General features: G+C 42.8%; 3 protein-coding genes and 1 long non-coding RNA gene across 8 annotated transcripts; all 4 read left to right on the top strand.

Annotated features, from left to right (window-relative positions):
- Positions 1-939: 939 nt before the first annotated feature.
- On the top strand, positions 940-15,839 carry LOC118421399 (dickkopf-related protein 3-like). 5 transcript variants are annotated; one of them, XM_035828664.1, is made up of 3 exons: positions 940-1,095; positions 1,700-1,798; positions 2,453-3,372. In XM_035828664.1, the coding sequence occupies exons 1-3, from the start codon at positions 1,051-1,053 to the stop codon at positions 2,582-2,584; spliced, it is 276 nt and encodes a 91-aa protein (XP_035684557.1). In that variant the 5' UTR covers positions 940-1,050; the 3' UTR covers positions 2,585-3,372. The 5 variants fall into 5 exon arrangements, with proteins under 5 accessions (XP_035684557.1, XP_035684556.1, XP_035684555.1 ...); XM_035828663.1 differs by lacking the exons at positions 1,700-1,798; positions 2,453-3,372 and adding exons at positions 12,419-12,517; positions 13,274-13,641 and having other exon boundaries at positions 979-1,095; XM_035828662.1 differs by lacking the exons at positions 940-1,095; positions 1,700-1,798; positions 2,453-3,372 and adding exons at positions 12,001-12,161; positions 12,419-12,517; positions 13,274-13,641.
- A 371-nt stretch (positions 15,840-16,210) lies between these two features.
- LOC118421400 (dickkopf-related protein 3-like) lies at positions 16,211-17,648 on the top strand. The gene is made up of 3 exons (XM_035828667.1): positions 16,211-16,351; positions 16,842-16,940; positions 17,264-17,648. Exons 1-3 carry the CDS (start codon positions 16,307-16,309, stop codon positions 17,399-17,401), a joined length of 282 nt encoding a protein of 93 aa, XP_035684560.1. The 5' UTR covers positions 16,211-16,306; the 3' UTR covers positions 17,402-17,648.
- Positions 17,649-18,645: 997 nt separating this feature from the next.
- On the top strand, positions 18,646-20,297 carry LOC118421309. The gene is made up of 3 exons (XR_004831819.1): positions 18,646-18,790; positions 19,157-19,264; positions 19,851-20,297. It is a non-coding gene; the product is annotated as an uncharacterized LOC118421309 (long non-coding RNA).
- Positions 20,298-21,333: 1,036 nt separating this feature from the next.
- LOC118420410 lies at positions 21,334-22,864 on the top strand. Its single transcript, XM_035827187.1, has 3 exons — positions 21,334-21,499; positions 22,186-22,290; positions 22,631-22,864. The coding sequence occupies exons 1-3, from the start codon at positions 21,455-21,457 to the stop codon at positions 22,793-22,795; spliced, it is 315 nt and encodes a 104-aa protein (XP_035683080.1). The 5' UTR covers positions 21,334-21,454; the 3' UTR covers positions 22,796-22,864.
- Positions 22,865-23,912: the final 1,048 nt, after the last annotated feature.

Here is a 23,912-nt window from a genome sequence, read left to right as displayed (position 1 = left end):
CACCACTACGTTAGATATAGTACAAGTCTTAGATAACAATGGTGACACGTGGACTAGAACTGACACGGATAAGCACGTGATAAGGATCAGTTTAGTTCAGTTTAGTTTTGCAACGTTGTAGAGATGTCAATATCATGGAAGGTTTTAACAGTCGTGAGTCAATTTCAACATCTCTCCCTGTCATCTAATTAATCTAGTAAGTGTGAGCTTTGTTTGTCTTTGTCTGCTACGTGACAAGTACTAAATGTCACCCTGTTTGAATAGAAGCACACTACGTTAATTCTATTAATACTGGTCATCAAATTTTGCTTCAAAAAGAAAGCCCAATGACAAATAAGAGTTTTTGGACCGTACCGTCAAGTTCTGGAATATCACCGACGCAAGATCGGCAAACAGTCAGAAGATGGCACCGTGCGGCCCTGTGTTGTACGGCCTATTGCAAGACAACAAGAAGGCGATATCTTCTCACAGCTTATGCCTAGAGAATTAATTGGTCCATTTTCTTTGTCTCTTGGTCGTTTCTCTTGTAAAGATCTTATCCTCCTACAAATATAACCTCATTCCGCCGAATATAGTTTTTCTAATTGTAGTCGCAGGGAATGGGTGACAGGTTGCGCGTCCGAACTGTACATAGTTTAGGCGTTATTGGTATCACTCGACTCTACATGTTTCAAAAACATTTTCCTTTTCAATGAACACTATTAAATAAAAGGAAAGAAAATGCTGAAATGGATAGCTAAGAAATAGGATACCTTTCCAGATGGATGAAATAGATTGACAGATAGATGGAGGTTTAACAACAACAGGAACCACGTGACACATCGCGCCACTAAAACCTTGAGAATGCCCTTCAAATGTGACCTTTTAGCCTGTCACGAACATCAATTCCGCTCATGACGAACAAGTTAAACATGACTTAAACTATTCTTGTACCTTGCTCTTTAGCAGCCCCCGTATAAAACCACCCAGCACCGCGTTAGAGACCCCCACTCTACCCATTAAGAATAGTTCCGCCTCTCCTCACCTCCCCTGGTCCGCAATCTCGGAAAGATGAAGACTGCTCTGCTGTTCCTGGCCTGCATCTCTGTGGCCGCGGTAAGTGTCCTCTCGTCATCTTCACCTCTACTGATAGACGTTCATACACAGTTAGCCCGTACACATGTATTGCATAGCTATGGGAGAGAGGGAATTGTCTTGTGTTTTGCAATCATTTTCATCCCTCTTTGTAAGGATGATTTGATGCTCCAAAAAGCAGCTACTCAAGGAACTGGTTTCTACCCGATGTCTTCTGTGTCCAAAATCATATCCAGTTGATTGAGTAACTGCTTTTTGTCGTACCTTATTACCTGGATGTCTAACCTTCATCGAAGTATGATTTGATGCAATTTACAATTGAAAACCCACGCTGATATACTACATATCACAACAAGCAGCAATTAGCATGGACTGAAATGAAATTGAGAGGAAAAAAAAGAGAAAAACTAACGTGAAATGTCTTTTGTCTTAACACGACATAGCTCAACTGACAAGATTTTCATCACAGAAAGCATACGGGATGCATAATTTGTGTATGAAGAACATCCTTGCTCCGTACCATACATTTCTTCACTGGTAATGCTAAAGGTCTGGTTCAGAGTAAAAACTTGATTACGTACTAGTTATTGTGCGTACCGGAACGTTCTTTTTGCTCTTTTCCCAGGCCCAGTTTTGGCATCCTTTGGCCCCATGTGAAACCGATCAACAGTGTCCGCCCACGGGATACTGCTGCCACTACAGCACAGTTCTGTTGTTCAAGCTGGTGAGTTGTCAGTTGTCACTGGTTTTTACTTCAACGTAACAAAATACTATGTACTAAGTAGGTAATAATACTAAGTAGGCATGCGTTTGGTCAAGGAGCAAAGGAACATTCTGTCCTAGATGGGGCGGTGGGTTGATTTAAAGCTTTTGCCTTGCGTTTGAAAGGCGGGCGACACGCCGAAAAAACACTTGGAAAATGGCACCTAGCACTTATGAGAAGAGGTATTACAATTTAACACACTTCATTACCAGCAGTGGACTAACAACTACTCTAATGCCTTCTGTGGTCGAGCGTTCCTATACTGTAAATGTATTTAAGTTCGCGGGGATTTGATTTCGCGGTAGCGGGAGAAAGGACTTTTCGCGGTGGATTTAAGTTCGCGGTAACACCATAGACTGCAATCTAATATCATAATAGAAAATGTTCGCGGTGGTTTTAAATTCGTGGTGAAGTGGTCACCGCGAACATTAATCCACCGCGAACATTTCTGCATTTACAGTAGTTGGAAGGTTATTTGAACTTAAACTTGTCATATTCTGTGTCTTCGTCATACATATGCGAATCCATTCATGTCTTCAGTCATCCATCTATCCTTCCTTCCATTCAGTCATTTATTGATTGATTGATTCATTCATTCGTTCATTTTGTCGGCAGTGTGAGTTGAAGCCAAACCAAGGCTGGCCCTGTGACCCTACAGTGGTGTCCAGCTGTGAATGCAACGATGGTCTCCTCTGCCAGCCCGATGGTACCACCGGCCAGTACACCTGCCAGCCTGAAGTGGAGTGATGCCGTCGGCTTAAGAACCAGCACACGTAACACCTCCATGCAGATCCTTCAACCTCTGACTAGATACATGGGGTACTCGTAGGGATGAGTGTTAGTTGGGGATACAGTTGTTCGTATATTAGGGTCATTTGATGATCCACAATATTGGTGTATGGCGTAAGGTACCTCAACATTACAAGTTCCTCCATGTATACCGGCTCAGAACATTTTATGGGATCCGTATATTAAAGCAACGTGAACATACGCTTGCCTTGCTGAATGGAGTGGCATGGTGTATTTATGTATAGTGGTTATGGTATACACAATCGATGGTTAAAATCAGAGCATCCAGAACCGCCATGCAGAGCCTTCCATTTCGATACATATGCCTGACTAAATAATCATTATAAACTCAAGCTAAATCGTCACTAAGTGCTCAATTGCCCATATATGGCACGATTTTCAACCCCCGTTTGGTGCACGGTCTGTTACGAGACTACTTGAAGACAATATCTTCTCATTGCTTATGCCTAGAGAATTGGTCTCGTTTCTTTGTCCGTCTTTCAAATATCTCTATTTCTTTGTCTCTTTTTAAAATGTGATCCTCCTACAAATATAACCTCTTCCCGCCCAATGGTACATCGCAGTTGTCTTGGGTCCTACACCTTACACACTGCTGATCTTGTCTGGTGATGTATCACTTAACCCTGGGCCAAAGGATCCCTGTGGTATCTGTAACAGGTGTGTAAGAAAAAATCAAAAAGGAATATGCTGTGACTTGTGTGACAAGTGGTATCATCTTAACTGTACAGGCATGGATGTTCAAGAATATCATACACTGGCTAATTCCGACGATTATTGGTACTGCAATCCTTGCCTACTTCCCTGTTTTAGTGATTCCTTTTTTGATTCCTCATGTAACGATTGTAGTGATGATTCTGATACTGCAAATGAAGAAGAAATCTCAGAAAGTAATTCTACGATACCACCATCAAAGGGCTTAATCATGGTACATCTTAATATTTGTAGCTTGTATAGTAAGCTAGACCAACTGTATGTATTTATGTCTACAAATAATGTTGATATTATGACAGTCAGCGAAACCCACCTTGATGACTCTATCCATGACAGTGAATTATGCATAGATGGGTATCACTTATACAGACAGGACAGGAATCGGTTTGGGGGAGGGGTCGCAATTTATGTGTCTGAAGCATATAGCCACACTGAGAGGACAGATATGACACAACCTGGATTAGAGGCACTTTTCTGCCAAATCCAGCTGCCCTTTACCAAACCTATTGTTGTTGGTTCTATCTACAGACCTCCAAATGCCACAGTGGATGTGCCTTCTCACTGCTAAGAGACAGTCTAGAGACCTGGAGCACCTGCACTCCAAACTCAGAACTGTTCCTGCTTGGGGACATGAACATTGACCTGAGTAACACAGACACATCAGGAGCCAGACACATCACAAACCTTAGCCAGGAATACCAGCTACAGCAGGTAATAGATAAGCCCACAAGAGTGCTCCAACATTCGAGTACTATAATTGATCACATTTACTGTAGTGACTTACATCAGGTGTGTGAGCATGGTGTAGTGCACTCCACCCTTTCGGACCACTATGCAGTTTTCTGTGTCAGGAAAGCAGAGCGACTCAAATCAGCACCTAGATATATCACCTCACGCAAGTTCTCCAACTTCGATGAGAACAATTTCCTGACCCATCTAAGAACACTAAGCTGGGACAGTGTCCTACAGTCCACAAAGCAATGTACTGTCAACAAAAACTAAAAGAAACAAGAGTTCGTAGACCTCAGGCCTGCATGAAATATATTGGGTGTCTGTAGACCTATTGTGTATTTTTTTCCTTTTCGTCCGTGGTTGCGTGGTTGGAAGAGAGAGATTTTTACCGTGTTGGTTGTGCAACATGCAAAAGTCTGAAATTCCATTTTTGGAATGTGTAAGTTTGGGCATGGATGAACATTACTTATTTTGGAATTCTTAAGCATGTAACCAACCACAGTACCTTGAAGTTGTTGAGACGACTTTTCCTACCTTTTTTGTCTCAGATGGCCCATGTAGTTATTCTGTCACATATGATATATTCAGTACTGATATCTTCCTATTTCAGTGTACTGACCTAATGCAGCTGCTAAATCTCCTTAGTGTGGCAATGATATTCATTAAAGATTCATTTCTGGGGTGTTATATCACTTGACACTGGAAGGTTATTTGCATAATTTGACCAATTATATTTTTACAGTAGTTCCATAGACAATATGAATAGTGGTATCCCCCATCCAGCAGCAACAGTTAGTCCCCAGGGTGGTATGATATTTTTATTCAATCCGTCCAACTAAAACCTAAATCTCTTGAAGTACCTAAGCCAAATTTAACAGCAGAATTTACTATTCAAAATGTCCTTGTCAATCCCATTCATAGATGGCAAGCTGCTGGCAACTTTAAAAAGTTCAGAAAACTGTTGTAGTCAGAGTGAACACCCAGCAAACATCCCACAAAATCAATGAGCAGTTGCTTAGAGGGGGAAAACAATTTCATCATATTTTTGCAGTGACAAAATGGAACAAACGATACTAAATTTAAAACAGAACAAAGCCTCTACCACTTAACCCTGCCCGTACTATAGATTAAGCAGGCCCAAAAATCAAGCGAATATATATTACTAGCCCCAAACTACAAATTACTTGCATACAATACAGAAATGGCAACCTCAAAGAAACAACAAGAAACACAGGAAAAATCATACACATACCTTTCTCTTACACTCAAGCTCTATACATTTCTTCTCCACTTTAGAAAGTTGTATCTTCTGTTGATTGCCAAACAGGGTAAAGGAACTTGTACCAGAACCTTAAACTCCGTACTACACAGCCCTCAAAACACCACAAACTCGGACTAAGAAGCAAACTCAAATTGTACCTAACAATACACAACAGATACTATACTAGTACATCATCTGGCAGGAGACACTGTTGATACAAAGTAACCTGATACATTGAAGGTGGCAGAGGCCAGTGCAAAAACAGATGACGATTCTACATGTAAACTTAAAGACCTATCAATCAACCCAAACCCAACCGTCACCTGTTTTTACAACCAAGCAGATATTGGGGGGATGCCCCAACCACACGAAAACAGGGTCAACCTACAGTATCAAGTTCAAGCACTAGGAGGCCCAAAATCAAACCTGACCACCAGGACACCAACAACAACCCACGTAACAAATAGCAACACAATGGCACCTTGCGATCCGGAGATACAGCGCACGTGCCGTTCCCGCACAAAAGGTAACCTGGAATGTCAAGTTCAAGCACCAAGGGCGCCAAAATCAAAATTGAGAATTATTCAGCCACCACCAACACATGTGCCAAATATCGTCGCGCCCGCACCAACCGTTCAGAAGATATAACTCCGGAAATACCCCTCCCGGACACAAAATTCGATCTGCCGTGTCAAGTTCAAACGCGACAAGGCCCAAAGTCAATCCTAGGCAACAGGCAACAACCCCATCCACCCATGCATCAAAAATCGTTGCAATGGCGCGTATCGTTCCGGACACACAGCGCCAAAAGTGCCCAAAAAACACAAAAAATGCCACCTTCAATGTCAAGTTCAAGCACCAAGAGGACCAAAATCAAACCCGAGTGTCAAGCCACCACCCCCAACCCACGTACCAAAAATCGTCGTGCTCGCACTATCCGTTCTTGTTATACAGCACCCTAAATCCCCAGCTTCCAAAAATTCCCACGCCCCTGAAAACCATACCTGCATACATGCAGGTAAATATGTCAAACGCAAGTAAGTTATGGGCAACAATAAAGGAAGTACTTCCAAACAAAAACCCTGTTGTTACCAAGTCACTTCATTGGGGAGGGCAGTTCTACAAGGACCCCTCTAGCATAGTCTCCTGTTTCAACAACTTCTTTGTTTCCATTGGAAACAAGTTAGCTGAAAAGTTCACGAAACAGACAGGTAACTTGGTTTGCCCAGATAAGTACAAGAAGCTAACATCCACTTTCGCCTTCAAGGAGGTAACAGAAGTTACTGTATACGACAAGCTCAGAGTCTTAGGGACTAACAAGGCCACAGGGTTGGACAAGATACACTCAAGACTGCTTAAAGCAGCTGCACCGTGTATATGCAAACCTATGGCCCACATATTTAATCTGTCTCTCTCATCTGGTATCATTCCTAAGGAATGGAAAACAGCTAAGGTGACCCCAATACACAAAGGGGGGGGGGGGGGGAAGAGGATCCAAATAATTATAGGCCTATATCTGTTCTTCCAGTTATCATGAAGCTTTTGAAAAAGAGATACATGGTCAGTTCCTGGAATATTTCCACCATCACAGCATTCTCTCTGAACAGCAGTCTGGGTTCCGGCCAGGTCATTCCACCGCTACTACATTACTGGATGTCACTGACCATGTGTATCAAAACATTGACAGTGGAAACCTAGTGGGGGGCTGTGTTTTTAGACCTGAAAAAGGCTTTTGATACAGTAGATCATTGCCTGTTACTGAAGAAACTGTCCTGGATTGGGGTTAAAGATGTAGAACTCAAATGGTTCACAAATTACCTATCTGATAGAAAGCAGACAGTGTCTCTAGACGGTTGTGTATCTGATTATCTCCCAGTGACAGTAGGTGTGCCACAAGGGTTATTTATTATGTTTATAAATGATCTACCTGACTGTATCTCCAACAAAGTATGTCTCTATGCTGATGATACGGCAATTTTTTGCTCCAGTAATGACACTAGGTACATTGAAGCCACTCTGAATTCAGAACTCTCTCATATAGCTACATGGTTCCAGTTAAACCATTTGACCCTAAATGCTTCAAAGACAAAGTGGATGCTCTTTGGGAGCAGTGGTAAGCTTAAGAAAGCACATCCAGTGTCAATCAAAATTGGACTAGAGTCAATAGAAAGAGTCGTTTCATTTAAATACCTAGGGCTTATTCTTGATGACAAATTGTTGTGGAATGAACATGTTGACAAACTCTGCTCAAAGGTAACCCAACGAGTAGGTTTACTCAGACGTCTTAGACCTTGCTTCACTGTAAATATAGCTGATATGTTGTATAAAGCAATGGTACTCCCCCTTATGGATTACTGTGACACCGTGTGGGATAGCTGCGGAGTGGGGAGACAACAACAACTCCAAGTGCTACAGAACCGGGCTGCCAGGGTAGTTCTGCAACTCAACCTAAAGTCCAGCAGTGTCCTCAACCTTCATGAGAAGCTCAGCTGGCAGTAACTCGCAGGGAGAAGGCGGGATCATGTGTGCATTATGGTTTACAAGTGTATCAATGGGCTAGCACCAACATACCTATCATCCATCTTCTCTCACAACCACAACTTACACAATTACCAATCCAGACAGACATCACTCCTATACAAACCCTTTTTCAAGACCACAACAGGACAGCGTACATTTTCATACAGAGGTGCTAAACACTTTAATTCACTTCCAGCCTACATTAAGCAAGTTCAAAGCCTAAATTCATTTAAGTCAGCTTTGAAAGACCTAACATAGTCTCAGTACTGAGTAGTGACCTCTGACCTCCCAAACTGTTGACCTTGGATCGGATTATGATTTTGATTTAGCCCTAGTCCCTATGTGGGATAAGGCTACTACTAATGTTCACTTACAAAGTGGAACTTGGATTACACAAAATGCTTATTCCGTAAAAATCAATCCTGGACTGTCTGGAGTAAGACTCATTGGTCGATCAACTACATGCACGGAAAGGACCGAACGGACGTTTAACTTACTTGTTTGTGCAACGTTACTACTGGCTGGTGATGTTTCGCCTAACCCGGGACCTGATACCGGGGGATTACCTGTCTGGAGGAAGGGCATAGTGTATGCTTTCTACAACGTGGTCTCCCTCCCACGACACCTAGATGAAATCCAGCAGTTACTTCTTAGGAACACTCGTATACATGTATTAGGACTCAATGAAACCCGTTTATCAGATAGTATCCCTGACTCTTCTGTGGATATCAATGGCTACACCTTGTACAGGACGGACAGAGTCAGGCAAGGTGGGGGCGTAGGCGTCTATGTCAAGCAGACGATTGCGTCTCAGCGACGTTGTGAGCTCGAGCAGGAAGACCTTGAAGTTTGCTGTGTCGAGATTAAACCGGAGAAGGCGAGAAAGACTCTGCTGACCTGCGTCTACCGACCGCCGACATCTGGACCTGACTAGAGAAACTCTGCTGAATCACTTGTGCACAAACTCAATCAAACGGCAGAGAAAGAAAACGCAGACGTCGCTATCATGGGAGATTTCAACTCCGATTTACTTACCTCAACTCAAGCAATGTCCTCAGTGGAATTCCTGATGGGTTTGTACCAGCTAGTCCCTGTCATACGCGAACCAACCCGCATTACAGAGAAAACCGAATCATGTATTGACAACATATTTGTCTCTAACCCGGACCGCTACAAGTCAAGTGCAAGTGTGGCCTGGGGGCCATCTGATCACAACCTCATTCTGACATGTGCCAAAGCTGGAAGTGAGGCTGGTGCTGCTCACAGGTGCGAATACAGGTCGTACAAGCTCTACACACAGCAGTCCTTCATCGACAGTTTAAAATCAGTTAGATGGGATACAGTATTCGACTGCACGGATGTTAGCGAGGCCTGGAATGCATTTAAGGACATTTTCCTGAATGTCGCCGACGAACATGCCCCGCTCCGTACGAAAACTGCTCGGGAAAACAACCGCCCAGCTCCATGGATGACTGATACGGTGAAAAACATGATGGGTCGTCGGGACGCTGCCAGACGCAAAGCCATCAGAACAAAAGATGTACAGGACTGGGATACATACCGTTCTCTAAGAAACCAGACAACATCCATCATCAGAAAGGAGAAGAAAAGTCACTTTGCCACAGCTGTGTCTGAAGCTAAGGGTGACCAATCTCTCATGTGGAAAATTATTAATAGTTTCACAGGGAAATCAAAATCAACAAAGCGAGTCCAGAAATTGCTACGAGCTGACAACACTTCCATGTCTGATCCAGGTGAAATGGCACAGGAATTTAATGGCTACTTTACATCCTGCGCTTCACGACTTACAGATGGGATGCCAGATTCCGAGGAAGATCCTCTTCGCCACATCCCTGATTCCACGACGAAGTTCAGCTTTGACTGTGTGGAAGAGACTGAAGAGTTAAATGAACTTCAAAAGTTAAAAACGAAGAAAGCAACAGGGTTGGACAAAATTCCAGCCAAACTTCTCAAAGACTCCGCCCCAGTGGTCGCAAAGCCATTGGCACACATATTTAACTTATCTCTCGCCTCTGGAGAGGTTCCATCTGACTGGAAGGAGGCACAGATTACACCTGTACACAAGTCTGGAAGCTGTGCTGATGTCGGAAACTATCGCCCTGTGTCAGTTCTAAGTGTTACCTCGAAGATGATGGAAAAGCTTGTATGCAATCAAGTGACACGTTACCTGACCAGATGTAAACTTCTCACGACTCACCAAAGTGGGTTCAGAAGGCACCATAGCACTGCGACGGCTGTACAGAAGGTTGTCGAGGACATTACATCTGGGTACAACTGCTCTAAGGTCACAGTGGCACTATTTCTGGACCTAAGGAAGGCATTCGATTCGGTCAACCACGAGATTATGTTAAGTAAACTCAAGAAGTTTGGCTTCGATAGTGACGCTATGAAATGGTTTACATCTTACCTCTCTGAGCGCCTTCAGTGCACATGTCTTCAGGGTCAATACTCTTCAAAAACTCGAGTCTCTTGTGGGGTACCTCAGGGAAGTGTCCTAGGTCCGCTATTATTCTGTTTGTATGTTAACGATTTACCCAATGTCATCCAAAAATGCAGTATTCACATGTTCGCAGATGATACGGTCCTGTACTATTCTGCTGTTTCCGTGAAGGTATGTGAAGAGACTGTCTCTATGGACATGAAGAGAGTGGTAAAATGGTTAAGTGAAAACAGGTTACTGCTTCACCCAGACAAGACCAAATCGATGCTCTTCGGGCTCCCTCAGAAACTGAAGCATGCTGGGACAACCGTCAACATAACAGACGGTGTGAACGTTTACGAACAAGTTGACTCGTTCACTTAACTGGGCATTACTCTTGACCCAGCGCTCAGGTGGGCAGCATATGTACAAAAAATCACGAAGAAGCTTCTTAGCGGACTTGGAGCAATGGGACGTGCCAGAGCCTTTGTTACGAACGAAGTGCTGAAAACCATGTATCAGACACTACTACTGGCTCATCTGGAGTATTGCGCCACAGCATGGCTACCAAGCCTTGCACAAGGCAACAAAACTCTTATGTTACAGCTGGATAGACTGGTAAACAGGGATGCAAGGCTCATCACAGGACATAAACTCCGAGACCACGTGACAGTCGACAACTTGAGAGCAGAGGCAGGGATAGACTCTGTGCGTAAACGGACAGAAATTACAACTCTTGTTACTGTCTTTAAGACAATTCGTGGAAAGGCGCCGGCGTACTTGGCATCTTTGTTCAAGTGGGAGGCTCCACCAACAATGAGTGTACGCCCTACTCGGTCAGAGGTAAAACGTCTAAGGGACTACGACCCTCACCTACTCTGGTGTCCACCAGCAAGAGTCATTGCATTCCGAAACAGTCTACAGTCCTACGGACCTTTCCTCTGGAATTCACTACCGCTAAAGCAACGGCAATTGCTCAGCCTCAGGACTTTTAAGAAGTTCATTGAGAATTAGAACTTGATCTGGCTGATGCTCCGTAGTCTGGACTTTGATATTGGATAATTTTATTATGTATTGTATATGTGCTATGTGTACTTTGTACTTTTATGTCCAGGATTACCTGAAAAGCAGGCCGATTTCCGGCCTGAGATGTAATTACTGGTAAAATAAATAAAGTGAAAGTGAAGTGAAGTGATTTATCTGTGTCTTTCATGTTTCAGTTGTATTTGTATGTTCCGACGTATATGTCTACTTTTCTCTCTGTAAGTTTTTATTTTTTCTATTTCCTTGTATGTATATGTGAAACTGGGCCCTATTGAAAACCAGTGTACTAGCACTGAATATGCTACCCAGGTGTATGAAAATAAACAAACAAACAGTACATACTTTCAGCGTTTGGCAACTGTTTTAGGATTGGTATATCACTCTACTCTACTCTTCATGTTACAAAAAAAAGAAACTTTCCTTTTCAATCAGCTCTTTCAAGGAACACTAAAAAAAAGAAAATGCTGAAATGGATAGATAAAAATAGGATACCTCGACGGATGGATGAAATAGATTGACAGATAGACAACAACAGGAACCACGTGACACATCACGCCACTAAACCTTGAGAATGCCCTTCAAACGAGACCTTTTAGCCTGTCACGAACGTCAATTCCGCTCATGATGAACAAATTAAACATGACTTAAACTATTCCTGTACCTTGCCCGTCAACAGCCCGTATATAAAACTAGCCCACACCGTGTTAGAGACCCCCACTTTCACCTCAACCCATCGTTAATCGTTCCACAAGCTCGGGAAGATGAAGATTGCTCTGCTGTTCCTGGCCTGCATCTCTGTGGCCGCGGTAGGTGTCCTCTCGTCATCTTCACTTTAACTGATAGATGTTCATACACAATTAGCCCAAAGAGAGAAGGAAAAGGTTACAGCGACGGGATACTGCTGCCGTTACAACAATGTTATCTTCCAGAATGTCGTTTGCCTGATCAACTGACAACATTTTCCCCATGGAATCATAGGGACGCACAGGCTGCATATGCGTAGATGAAGTAGATTCCTGCCGCATGTCTTCATTACTGAATGGTCTTTTTTTTCTTTGCCCAGGCCCAGTTCTGGCACCCGTTGCACCCATGCGCAAGCGGCGATGAGTGCCCAGGGATGGGATACTGCTGCCGTTACAACAATGTTATCTTCCAGAATCTCGTAAGTTAACCTAACATCAGTATCCGTGGCCTGGATGTACATATAATCCTTCTAAGTGCTTGATGGATAAACCAGATCTGACAGTGAGCCTTGCATTGGCCAAAAATTCGATTTCCTAATGAAGGTTTTGAAGGTCTGTGATCACGTGAATAGCTTCCGCAGCCCAGGGATACCTCTGCCGCTACAGCACTGTTGTGTTGTCCAGTTTCGTGTGTTGTCAAATGTCTTATCCTGAACCTAACAAAACACTAAGTACCCGTGTGGACAGGAGTTTTAGGTAATACGGCCGTGCAGTGCTTAGCCAAAAAGGAACAATCTGTCATGGATTGTACACGGGCGCAATTTATGGCTTGCATTCCAAATGTATCTGTGTGTGCGACACCGGAAATACCGACAAAGAATTGGAAAATGACATATCATGGTTTCTCTGCTTGTTAGATGTGGGACTTGTGAGAAAGGGTATGCGAGTTGATCACGCGTCATTACCGGTGGGCCCGTAGTGCTCTCTATGGCTATATGAACGAATATGACCAGCGAAAGGTCTGGAAAGGATTTTAACTTCAACTTACATTCTATCATGGTCTGGGTCTTCGTCATACATATGCTAATACATTCATTCATTCATTCATTCATTCGTTCACTCACTCACTCACTCATTCATTTACTCATTCATTCGTTCATCCGTTAGTCTATCCCTCCATTTACTCATTTATTCATTTATCTATTCATTCATTCATCCATTCATTTTGTCGGCAGTGTGAGTTGAGGCCAAACCAAGGCTGGCTCTGTGACCCGACGAACGTGTCTAGCTGTCCCTGTAACGAGGGTCTTACCTGCCAGCCTCAGGGTACCACTGGACAGTATGCCTGCCAGCCTGTAGTGGAGCCGTCGGCTTAACAACCAGCTACCACTTCCATGCAGATCCCTCAAGCTTTGACTAGTTACATGGGGTACTCGTAGTGATGAGTGTTATTTTGGGATACAGTTGTTCGTATATTAGGGTCAGTTGATGATCCACAATATTGGTGTATGGCGTAAGGTACCTCAACATTACAAAGTCCTCCATGTATATCTGCTCAGAACCTTTTATGGGATCCGCATAAGAATAAAGCAACATGAACAGACGCCTGCCCTGCTGAGTGGTATTTCTACTCTGTGAAGGAGTATTGTCGTCGATAAATCTTCGCATCTGTATCTCTATGTTCCATTTGCCGCATCCGTATGTAGTTTTGTATGTGGTCTGCACACAGCTGCGCGATGATGCACATTTTTTAGCGGTAGTTGTTGTTGTTATAATCGATGTAATAATTTCAGAATTCATCCCTATTTCCCCTGTATTATGGAGCAGGCCATGTAGTTTCGGGGTTTGGTACCTAATGTATCATCATTATCACAGTGATGCTTATAAGCAGATAGGAAGGATCTAGACGACTTAGATAGGATACCTCAACGGATGGATGAAATAGATTGACAGATAGATGGAGGTTTAACAACAACAGGAACCACGTGACACATCGCGTCACTAAAACCTTGAGAATGCCCTTCAAATGTGCCCTTTTAGCCTGTCACGAACGTCAATTCCGCTCATGACGAACAAATTAAACATGACTTTAACTATTCCTGTACCTTGCCCGTCAGCAGCCCCTATATAAAACTAGCCCGTACTGTGTGAGAGACCCCCACTCTCAGTTGTAGTCATTGAGAATCGTTCCGCCTCTCCTGGTCCACAAGCTCGAGAAGATGAAGACTGCTCTGCTGTTCATGGCCTGCCTCTCTGTGGCCGCGGTAAGTGTCCTCTTGTCATCTTCACTTCAACTGATAGATGTTCATACACAATTAGCCCAATGAGAGAAACACAGACCTAAAATGTCGTTTGCCTGATCAACTGACAACATTTTCCCCATGGAAACCATAGGGACGCACAGGCTGCATATGCGTAGATGAAGTAGGTTCCTGCCGCAATGTCTTCATTGCTGACGTTAAACGTTTGTTTCAGAGTAAAGCTTGATTCCGTACAAGTTATTTTGAGTACCGGAATGATCTTCATTTCTTTGCCCAGGCCCAGTTCTGGCACCCGTTGCACCCATGTGCAGGCGACCATGAGTGCCCAGCGGCGGGATACTGCTGCCACTACAGCACTGTTATTTTCCAGAATCTCGTAAGTAAATCTCACATCAGTATCATTATTGGTCTGTACATATAATCCTTCTGAGCGTTTGATATCGATTTCCTAATGAAGGTGTGTGTGTGGTCACGTGAATAGCTTTCGCAGCCCAGAGATACTTCTGCCACCACAGCACTGTTGTGTTGTCCAGTATGGTGTGTTGTCAAGTGTCTTATCCTGAACCTAACAAAACACTACAGGTGCACTCTCACTGCATTTACGTTACGTTTGCGTCACTGAGAGGTTCGAAAGATACTCAACGAATTTCGAGATAAAGAACGAATTTTCTTACTTTTTGTGCATTTTGTCGTCTTCTTTTACGTATTACGCAGTATCAAGATTATCCAAAAAAATCGGAGAAAATAACATGTACAAAACATTGACGCAGTTTTAGGTAATACGGCCGCGCAGTGTTTAGCCAAAAAGTGGCTGGCAGGTCCATACCCACAAAGAATTGGAAAGTGCTACATACTGGTTTCTCTGCTTAGCGTGTGGCACTTGTGAGAAAGGGTATGCGAGTTTAACACACGTCGTTACCGGTGGACCCCCTACTGTAGTGTGTTGTGCTTCTTATGGCTCAACAGTACATGCATGAATATGGGCAGCGTCCCTATATAGCGGAAAGTCTGGAAAGGATTTTAACTTCAATTTACATTCTGTCGTAGTCTGTGTGTTTTCCATACACATGCGGATCCATCCATTCATTCATCATTCACTCATTCATTCGTTCAATTACTCATTCATTAGTTCATCCCATTAGTCTATCCCTTCATTCACTCATTTATTTATTGATTCATTCATTTTGTTGGCAGTGTGAGTTGAAGCCAAACCAAGGCTGGCCCTGTGACCCTACAGCGGTGTCCAGCTGTGAATGCAACACCGGTCTCCTCTGCCAGCCCGATGGTACCACCGGCCAGTACACCTGCCAGCCTGAAGTGTAGGGGTGATGCTGTCGGCTTAAGAACCAGCACACGTAACACCTCCATGCAGATCCTTCAACCTCTGACTAGATACATGGGGCACTCGTAGTGATAAGTGTTATTTTGGGATACAGTTGTTCGTATATTAGGGTCATACCTCAACATTACAAGTTCCTCCATGTATACCGGCTCAGAACATTTGATGGGATCCGCATAAGAATAAAGCAACATGAACAGACGCCTGCCTTGCTGAGTGATATTTTTGTATAGTAGCTATGGTAAAAGTTCATCTGCCAAGTGTTCAGACAGTGTTAACGTCACACAGCACAGCTACATTTAAGTATTTAAGCTGGTAAGTTGTCAGGGATGCGGTGTAAATGCCCTTCTTGCTAAGAACAAGGCTTAACCAGCGATTTCCCCCTAGCTGTTACAAGGAACTACGTAACATATCACGTCATCAAAAGCCTCTGGAACGCTAAAAACTTTGACAAACATCGGATGTGACTCATGGCACTGGTTCCGCACAGGATGGGCGAGTATTGGTTCATCTGTTACTTCACACAGTTTTGTTTATTCTACCCTTCGGCCCCTTATCTACCTTCGTCATCCACACTATCTATAAAAGTGCGTGTGGTCCTACGTGACCACCTCCTTCGTATCCAATCCTGAACAGAAGAAATCCGTTCGTGTCAGAAACTCTGCAAAATGAAGACTGCTCTGTTTTTCCTGGCTTTCATTGCTGTGGCTGCGGTAAGATTGTACTTTCCTATCTAGAAACTTTGAACGATATTCATAAAATATTAGTTGCTCCATACATGTTTTATGATATACGTCGTCTTGTGGGTGAAGCATATCCTACATACAAGGATGAGTATGGGGCACGTACTGCTAGATCAATGTAGATCGTGCGTGACCCGTGAAGAAGGTTGTTTCATGCAGTAAAAAAAACACAGATATGTTAACGCTACAGAAGAGGAAATTAACGGTTGTATATTATCAAACCATGATTTCCTATCCAAAGAATACGTTCCCATTCTATCAAAGATACAAAGACATATGCATGGCTTTGCCCAGGTTAGCCGAGGCAACTAGGCTTCTTGTATAAACACCTGATGTGTGTGTGTATATACAAGAAAATATGTTTTTTTTCACGCCTAGTTGCCTCATATATGCACAAGTTTGAGTACTGATATGATGATTGTTTTATTTTTGCTACCTTTTATTTTTCTCCTTAATTTAGGCCCAGTTCTGGCACCCTTTGGCCCCATGCGCAGGCGACCATGAGTGCCCAATGATGGGATACTGCTGCCGTTACAACAATGTTATCTTCCAGAATCTCGTAAGTAAATCTGACATCAGTATCCTTGGTCTGGATTGTACATATAATCCTTCTAAGCGTTTGATAGCTAGACCAGGCCTGACAGTGAGGCGTTGCCAAAAATACGATTTCCTAATGAAGGTTCAAGTTGATGGTCTGTGATCACGTGAATAGCTTCTTCTCAGGGAAGGTTAGTTTGTTCACAATCGCAACTCTCTCCTCTGCAAGTTGCAAGAGAACGAAGACTAGTACTGACGCACGAACCCCTCAAGAAGCTATACAGCTTCATGTCCCCCCAGAAGTCATATAGTACCCACTAATGTTTGTACTGTCTGTATCTACAGTGTGAGCTGAGGCCCCAGCAGGGCTGGCCATGTGACGTCACTGGAGTGACCAGCTGCCCCTGTACCGACGGGCTCGTCTGCAAGCTGATGGCGGGAAGCATGACGCAGGCCACCTGCCAACTGGAAGTTGAGGCTTAAGACCATCGAAAGACTAGATATTTGAAGTACTCATGAAGTGATGATGAACTATAACTTTGCTGTTGTTTGAAATGTCCAGTTGCCAGTATGCTTCGGTTATCACTAAACGACTGACCGCCATATTGGTCTGTGAGGTGATTTTAAAGGACAGCGAAGTTACCAGCTTTCATCATCACGAGTTGTTTCATGTATCTCTGGTGTGACTATTGCAGGAAACCATCTGAAAATAAAGCAGTACGAATGTACAGTTCTGTGGAGTGTTGTTTTCATATATGTTGTCATTTCAATATTGGATGTAGACACTGTTTCAGATAGAATGCAATCTTTAAGGTGGTCATCGAGCTCTCAAAAGAAGGTGAAAATATCAGGGTTGATTAGGCCAAGATTCAAAAACCAACATTCAACAACAAACCAGACAACCCAAAAAATTATGTAGTAGACAGATGGACAGGGCCGTTTTAATGTTTGTCAACCTCAGTTCATGCATTGCAAAATTTTTATAACCAGAATATTACTACAAGTACATATTAACCATATGGGCTTGGGACACAGAGTCACTCGGAAACGTAAACATCTCTGTCCTTGTTTTATTGATTGCAGTACTGAAAGCAGCCAGACAGGGATAGATGATGATGAGTTTGTTGTTAACTTCGACCTGATCAACCATTACCAGTCGTGTACACAGCCACACTCATATCATGACATCTACGACAAGCATTGAAACCAGCAAGTAAATGTAAAATTCATTCCGTTCAATTTTGTAACAAAAACTGTTCTTACTGTGCCATGTACATACGCACGCACACACACGTACCTGTAAGCATGTACACAGACACAAGGTACATACAAACTGCATAACGTTATATATACACGCACGTACACAGCAAATACATACAAACACATACACACACACACTCACTCACTCACACACACACACACAGAGTCACACACACATGGCTCATCCTAACTTTATGTGACAATCGAGGTCAAAACCATATCACGAAATATCGACGTCATGATGACCACACACCATGTAACAAACATAAACATTGATGGACTTCAAACACTTCTAGATGCTCTCCTTTCCGTACAGGATGGAGCTCTGTTGATTTTGCAGTTATGGCAAGGACATGATAATGTATACATTACACACATTACGCATTTATATCATGTTCCTGGCTCTGGTTAATGTTTACAAGATTGTGTTGACACCTTCTATAGAAGAAATACCGACCAATGACGTGCTTTTATATATTCATATACATAAAAGATCTCGTATTGGAGCATAGGTGGTAATTAGTTGTTTTGCCTAAAGACATCCTAGTCCATCAGCTGTACAAGATGAAGACTGCCCTGCTGTTCTTGGTCTGCCTTGTGGTGGTGATCAAGGCGAGTTTATCTCTTTCTTCAGCCGAAACTACAAAGAACAGTCTAAGAACATGTCCATCTGCTCTCAAATTATGAAAGCGTTTATTTCTTCACGGGACGGAAGCCGTCGAGCGACAAATTATCTGCCAGGCTGCTCAAGGGCAACCAAAAGTTTTTTTTTTCGGAAACACTCCGTTTGTTTTAAGCCAGTTGAAAATGACTTTGTGGTTGAGACCGACTGTTTGTGACCATTGAGCGTTCACTGAAAGACAGATGAGCAATCTGTCCAATTGTTTGACAACGTTAATGGTCAACAGTATTTCTGGTAAGATCAGGTATAACAGGATTGTTCTATTGCTTATATGTTTTGTTATTTCTTTGTTATAGGCTCAGTTCTGGAATCCACTGACTCCATGCCATGACCACGATCACGCAATGGCCTGTCCGGACCCCGAAAACCAATGTTGCCGCCAAGGCATATTCGGCATCCATACCGTAAGCACTGAAATCTCACTCCATACGAACGTAAACTCTACACGGAGTTCAGCTATGGTGTGAACTTCATGTCTTGAAAAAATGTGATTTATCTATAAACATGTTAGTACATATTTACGACGGCAAGTGATAAACGGATAACATAGAGTAAAAAAAGTACAAAATGCTATAAATCTATCAGATGCACAGATACGACAACGTAAAAGTGATACAAAATGCCTAGTCTATATAACAGGTCTATTTATCTTGAATATTTATGTTTTAGACAGTTATCTATATCTGTCATTGATATGACACTCGAATACAAGTTGTCGCGTATCATCTATCAGTGTTATAATGGTACGTATACACGCTAGCAAATGTTTCTGGTCTTCCAGACTGAGACCCTTCACAAAAAGACACTTTTGGGTCCTGTGTTACTATTTTAGCATAGCTACATGTATGCCTACGATAGACGTCACAATTATGAATTGGCTTCAGGTCTCCTTTGAGGCTGTAAACATTAAAATTGACGCGACGCACGTGAACTGAAAGCACTTGATGTACTTTCTGTAATGATGATGATATATTTCTCATGTGTTGCTAGTGTGAGATTAAACCACACCACGGCTGGCCCTGTGATCCCGCTGGACTTGCCAGCTGCCCCTGCAGGGAAGGTCTCTCGTGCGTGATGAAGCCGAACACTACGGAGGCGTTGTGCGTCTCGGTGGACTTGGAGGGATGATGCCGACGTACACGTACCCATGCAGACCGTCCTAGATTCCACGACGCACATTTACCATATGCAGACCCCACTAGAATTAACAGAAAATCAAATCGGACGACTAGATACATAAACTATTCGAAATGATGATGACTAAGCGGTTATTTGACTGTCCAGTTGTCCATGTAAGGTCACTTTACAACCGGCCGTATTGACTCTGCACTGTCAGATAACAGCCGTTGGGGTTTCATCATTACGAGTATTATCATGTACTTCTGGTCGAAACACAAGTGATCACAGTCTTATAATAAACCAGCATGAATTCTGCCATTGAGTGGAGCGTGTTTAATTGGATCAGTGTCGACTCTGTAAAATTACATCCAAACACGACAATCGAACAGGTGTGGTGAAAAATCCATTTATACTACGTGAGGCGTTATTATTTGATGTGAAAATCGGAGATTAAATATCTACAAAGAAAGTACACGTGTTAATAAAGCGCTGATGAAGACATAGTATTCTTGGTATGGATAGATTGTTACATAGCTTTGTTGTATTTACACAAAGTGTTAGTTTGGAACATTTTTGGGTTTCCACAGTAGTCCTCTACTATCTGCAGTGTTGAAACATCGCTCGTTGTTGTTTCAGTAGCAGGGTATATCTTACAAGGAGGGCTTGCCCTTCCCCTTGAACGTGTTTGACGGAACCTCGTTTACGTCCCTTCCGGAAACGGGTGCAGCCCCAACCAAGATGCCCTACCCAGCTAGGCTATTTTTCGTCACATTTCCAAACCGGTGTCCGGCCTAACTCTTTGTGGAAACGAAAAATAGACATGTAACGTTATACGTAAAAATATGTATAAATAATGCCCACACGTACGACTAACAAACAAACAAAGACTTACTCTCTTTACGTCTTGTGTAGTTTGGTGTCTTTTACATCATACTTTTCGTTCCCGAAAGCTGCCCGACCAGGCCCCAGTTTGGAAATGTGACGTAGGCCTTACTAACTGAGCCTAACTGGAAGAAGACACTCAACTTTGAGGCTGCTACCAGTTGAGCTACAGGGACATCCCTTTGCGAAATGTCATAGGACAAAGAATCTAGGATCATAGGACAAAATTCGTACGACTGCACCTTCACATAAGCCCGTTGGATCCAACATCTATCGACCAAACTAATATCAACTGGACACCAGTATTTCTTTGAAGATGACACCTTCATCACCTCATTATTTACACATAGCTTGTACCAACACGTTCCTTCCTGCCCACAGTGCTTCCTAATAGGAAGGGTGGGTGACTGTGTGTTGATACACCTGGCAGCTCACACCGCACGTTTGGACAACTCTAAAGTCGGACGATATGCGAAGGTCGCCGCGGACGTAATAGCGAAGTCGCGATAAAACAGCAGGTATCGAGCGGGTTCAACCATTTGCTTCTGAACAGAACGTTTGTCTGACGTAGGACAGTTGACCGGCTCGACAACATGAAGGTTGCTCTGTTTTTCCTGGCTTGTGTTGTGGTGGTGAAGGTAGGTTTTACTGGTCTATAAAGTTATAAAATCAGTATGTACATGTATGACATCCCTCATCTCAACTCTTAACCATGTAGACCAAAGCACTTCAATTTTTCTAAGTTGTATCTATCTATATCAAGTAACGTTATACTTCTTTCATGTAACGACAATTGCCAACCTATTCCTTGATAGAAGTCTGTATTTTTCTAGTAAGAAGGAAGAATGTTTACGTTGAAAGCCAAATACCTAGCTAGTCAGCTATATCGTAGTTGGGTAGAAATCAACTTGGAGACATTACAATCTCATATCATGTCGTCACCCGATGACCTATTCAATCATACATTTGCTCCCTCAATCATTTGAGAAGATGGCGGGAGTATCGTTGTGCTAGCTATAGAGAGCGATCAATCGAGTAGTGTTCAATTTTTTTTCATCCAAAGAAAACATCCAATAGACTGCGTAACTCAAGTTCTGCACAACTTATATCCTCGCCGCCACTAGCACATGATGGAAAACAAGACATAAGATAAGATAAGACAAGACAAGACACTCAAATTATGAACAGTGAATGAATGAAGATACATGAGTCCAAACTTTCTTTCAATATTTGAACTTAAGTAACATAGAAATCGCAAAACAAACTAATGTATAAATCCAACCGTTAAAGTTGACGACACTGAAGGTATTTTGCCGTGTTCCAGGGTCAGCTGTGGAACCCGCTGGCGATCTGTAACGGCGACGCGAGCTGTCCCGACCCGAACCGGTACTGCTGCCGCTCCAACACCGTCTTCCTCGGATTGCCTGTGGTAAGTACTGTCGTTGTTACTAGTACCTCCATGAAAAAGGGAGGCATTGTTTTTGGTCTGTCTTTGAGTTTGTGTGTGTGAGTTAATGCTTATGATGCCGGATATTTGTGGTTAGCATAACTTAATAACCTCTGAATGGGTTGTGATGATATTTGGTATGTGGTTACGTCTTGAGATTATTGGCCTCCTGGCGACTGACCTTAGTACTAAACTGTTCCAGTTTTTTTCTCTCTTTTAGAAAAGATGCAAATATCTTTTAATGTGTAATGTAATGCGTGTAATGTTTGCTTGTTTGTTAATCGTGCTGACAGTAACACCAAGCGCTTGTTTATTTTGACAGTGTGAGCTGAGGCCTCACCTGGGCTGGCCGTGTGACGCGACCCTGCAGACCAGCTGTGAGTGTGTCCAGCGCACAGTATGTTACAAGGGCATCTGCACACTCGAGTCTCAAGTGCCGGCAGTGACCGAGGCTCCAGTGCCGGAGGGATCAGGCGAGGGTGTCTAAACAGCCCCACGAATCCACCTCCACAGCCCTGGTTTTAGATTTGATTAAATTACATTGAATCTGTACTTTGTAAATGTTATCTTTGTGCATTTTGTGTCATTCTCTAGAGGGACTTATACCTAATATCATGAAGCTTGGATCAAGATTTAAATAAACCACACCAATCCCTGCCATATCTCTGCAATAACACCCTGTAACACATTCCTGTAGGACACTTTCCAAAATGCCTCAAAAGTTATATCTGATTCACTTGTCATTTAAAGTTTGTGTGCATATCAAACGTTCTCTTGTTGCTTGCGAACGTTTTAAACATTGTGCTGTTGCAGCCGACCAGTAGCCTACCACAGCCAACCTTGCTCCCAGCTAACTCCAAACCATGGCTGGGGGAAGTGGTAGGGTATGGTGCAAGAGGGGCTTCAGGGAGGGGCTCTTCCAAATCGATATCATTCTGCCACGCCCCTATCTATCCCTGTATGTATTGCAGTGACTTTTAACCAATCAGCGTAAAGCACAAACATCGCAGTGCTTTGTTGATTCCATCTGTCCCTTCCCACGGCCTTACTACCCTTAGCATACCAGTCAGCAAACGTCACTGTAAACAGGGCACTGAAATATTCAGAATGTACATTTCAGTACTGTTCTTCAGCTAACATTACATTGTTCAATATCAGAAAGTGATTCATCATTTAAATACATGTTTACATTCCACAGAAATAAACAAAATAACAGACTTGGAAATTGCTTAACTATATTTTACGTTTTGCGTGCTTTATAATGGTATACAAAAAGTATGTAATTACATACATGTACATGTACATGTGAAAAACTATCACAAATAACACATTATGTGCTTAACCATCAAAATGAGCAACTAATACATTTCATAGATGAATATGAATTTTTTATATGAGGCATTTTGTAATATCTTCTTTCTGGCTTTCTACAGTAAACACTCTCTTTATTTTATGATATACATATCTTGATGTCTGATAAGTTTTGGTATATCTTAATTCTTTAAAAAATAGAGTTCACTGGAGAGCAAAAAATAATGAGCACAATATGTCTCTGCAAGATGTTTACCCACCCGTAACAATTGGCTGACAATACAGACCCACAA

This window comes from Branchiostoma floridae, chromosome 8, assembly GCF_000003815.2.
Source record: "Branchiostoma floridae strain S238N-H82 chromosome 8, Bfl_VNyyK, whole genome shotgun sequence".
Classification (NCBI taxonomy): domain Eukaryota; kingdom Metazoa; phylum Chordata; class Leptocardii; order Amphioxiformes; family Branchiostomatidae; genus Branchiostoma; species Branchiostoma floridae.
The sequence above is the reverse complement of the archived record's forward strand: the minus strand, read 5'-3'. Positions and strand labels throughout refer to the sequence as shown.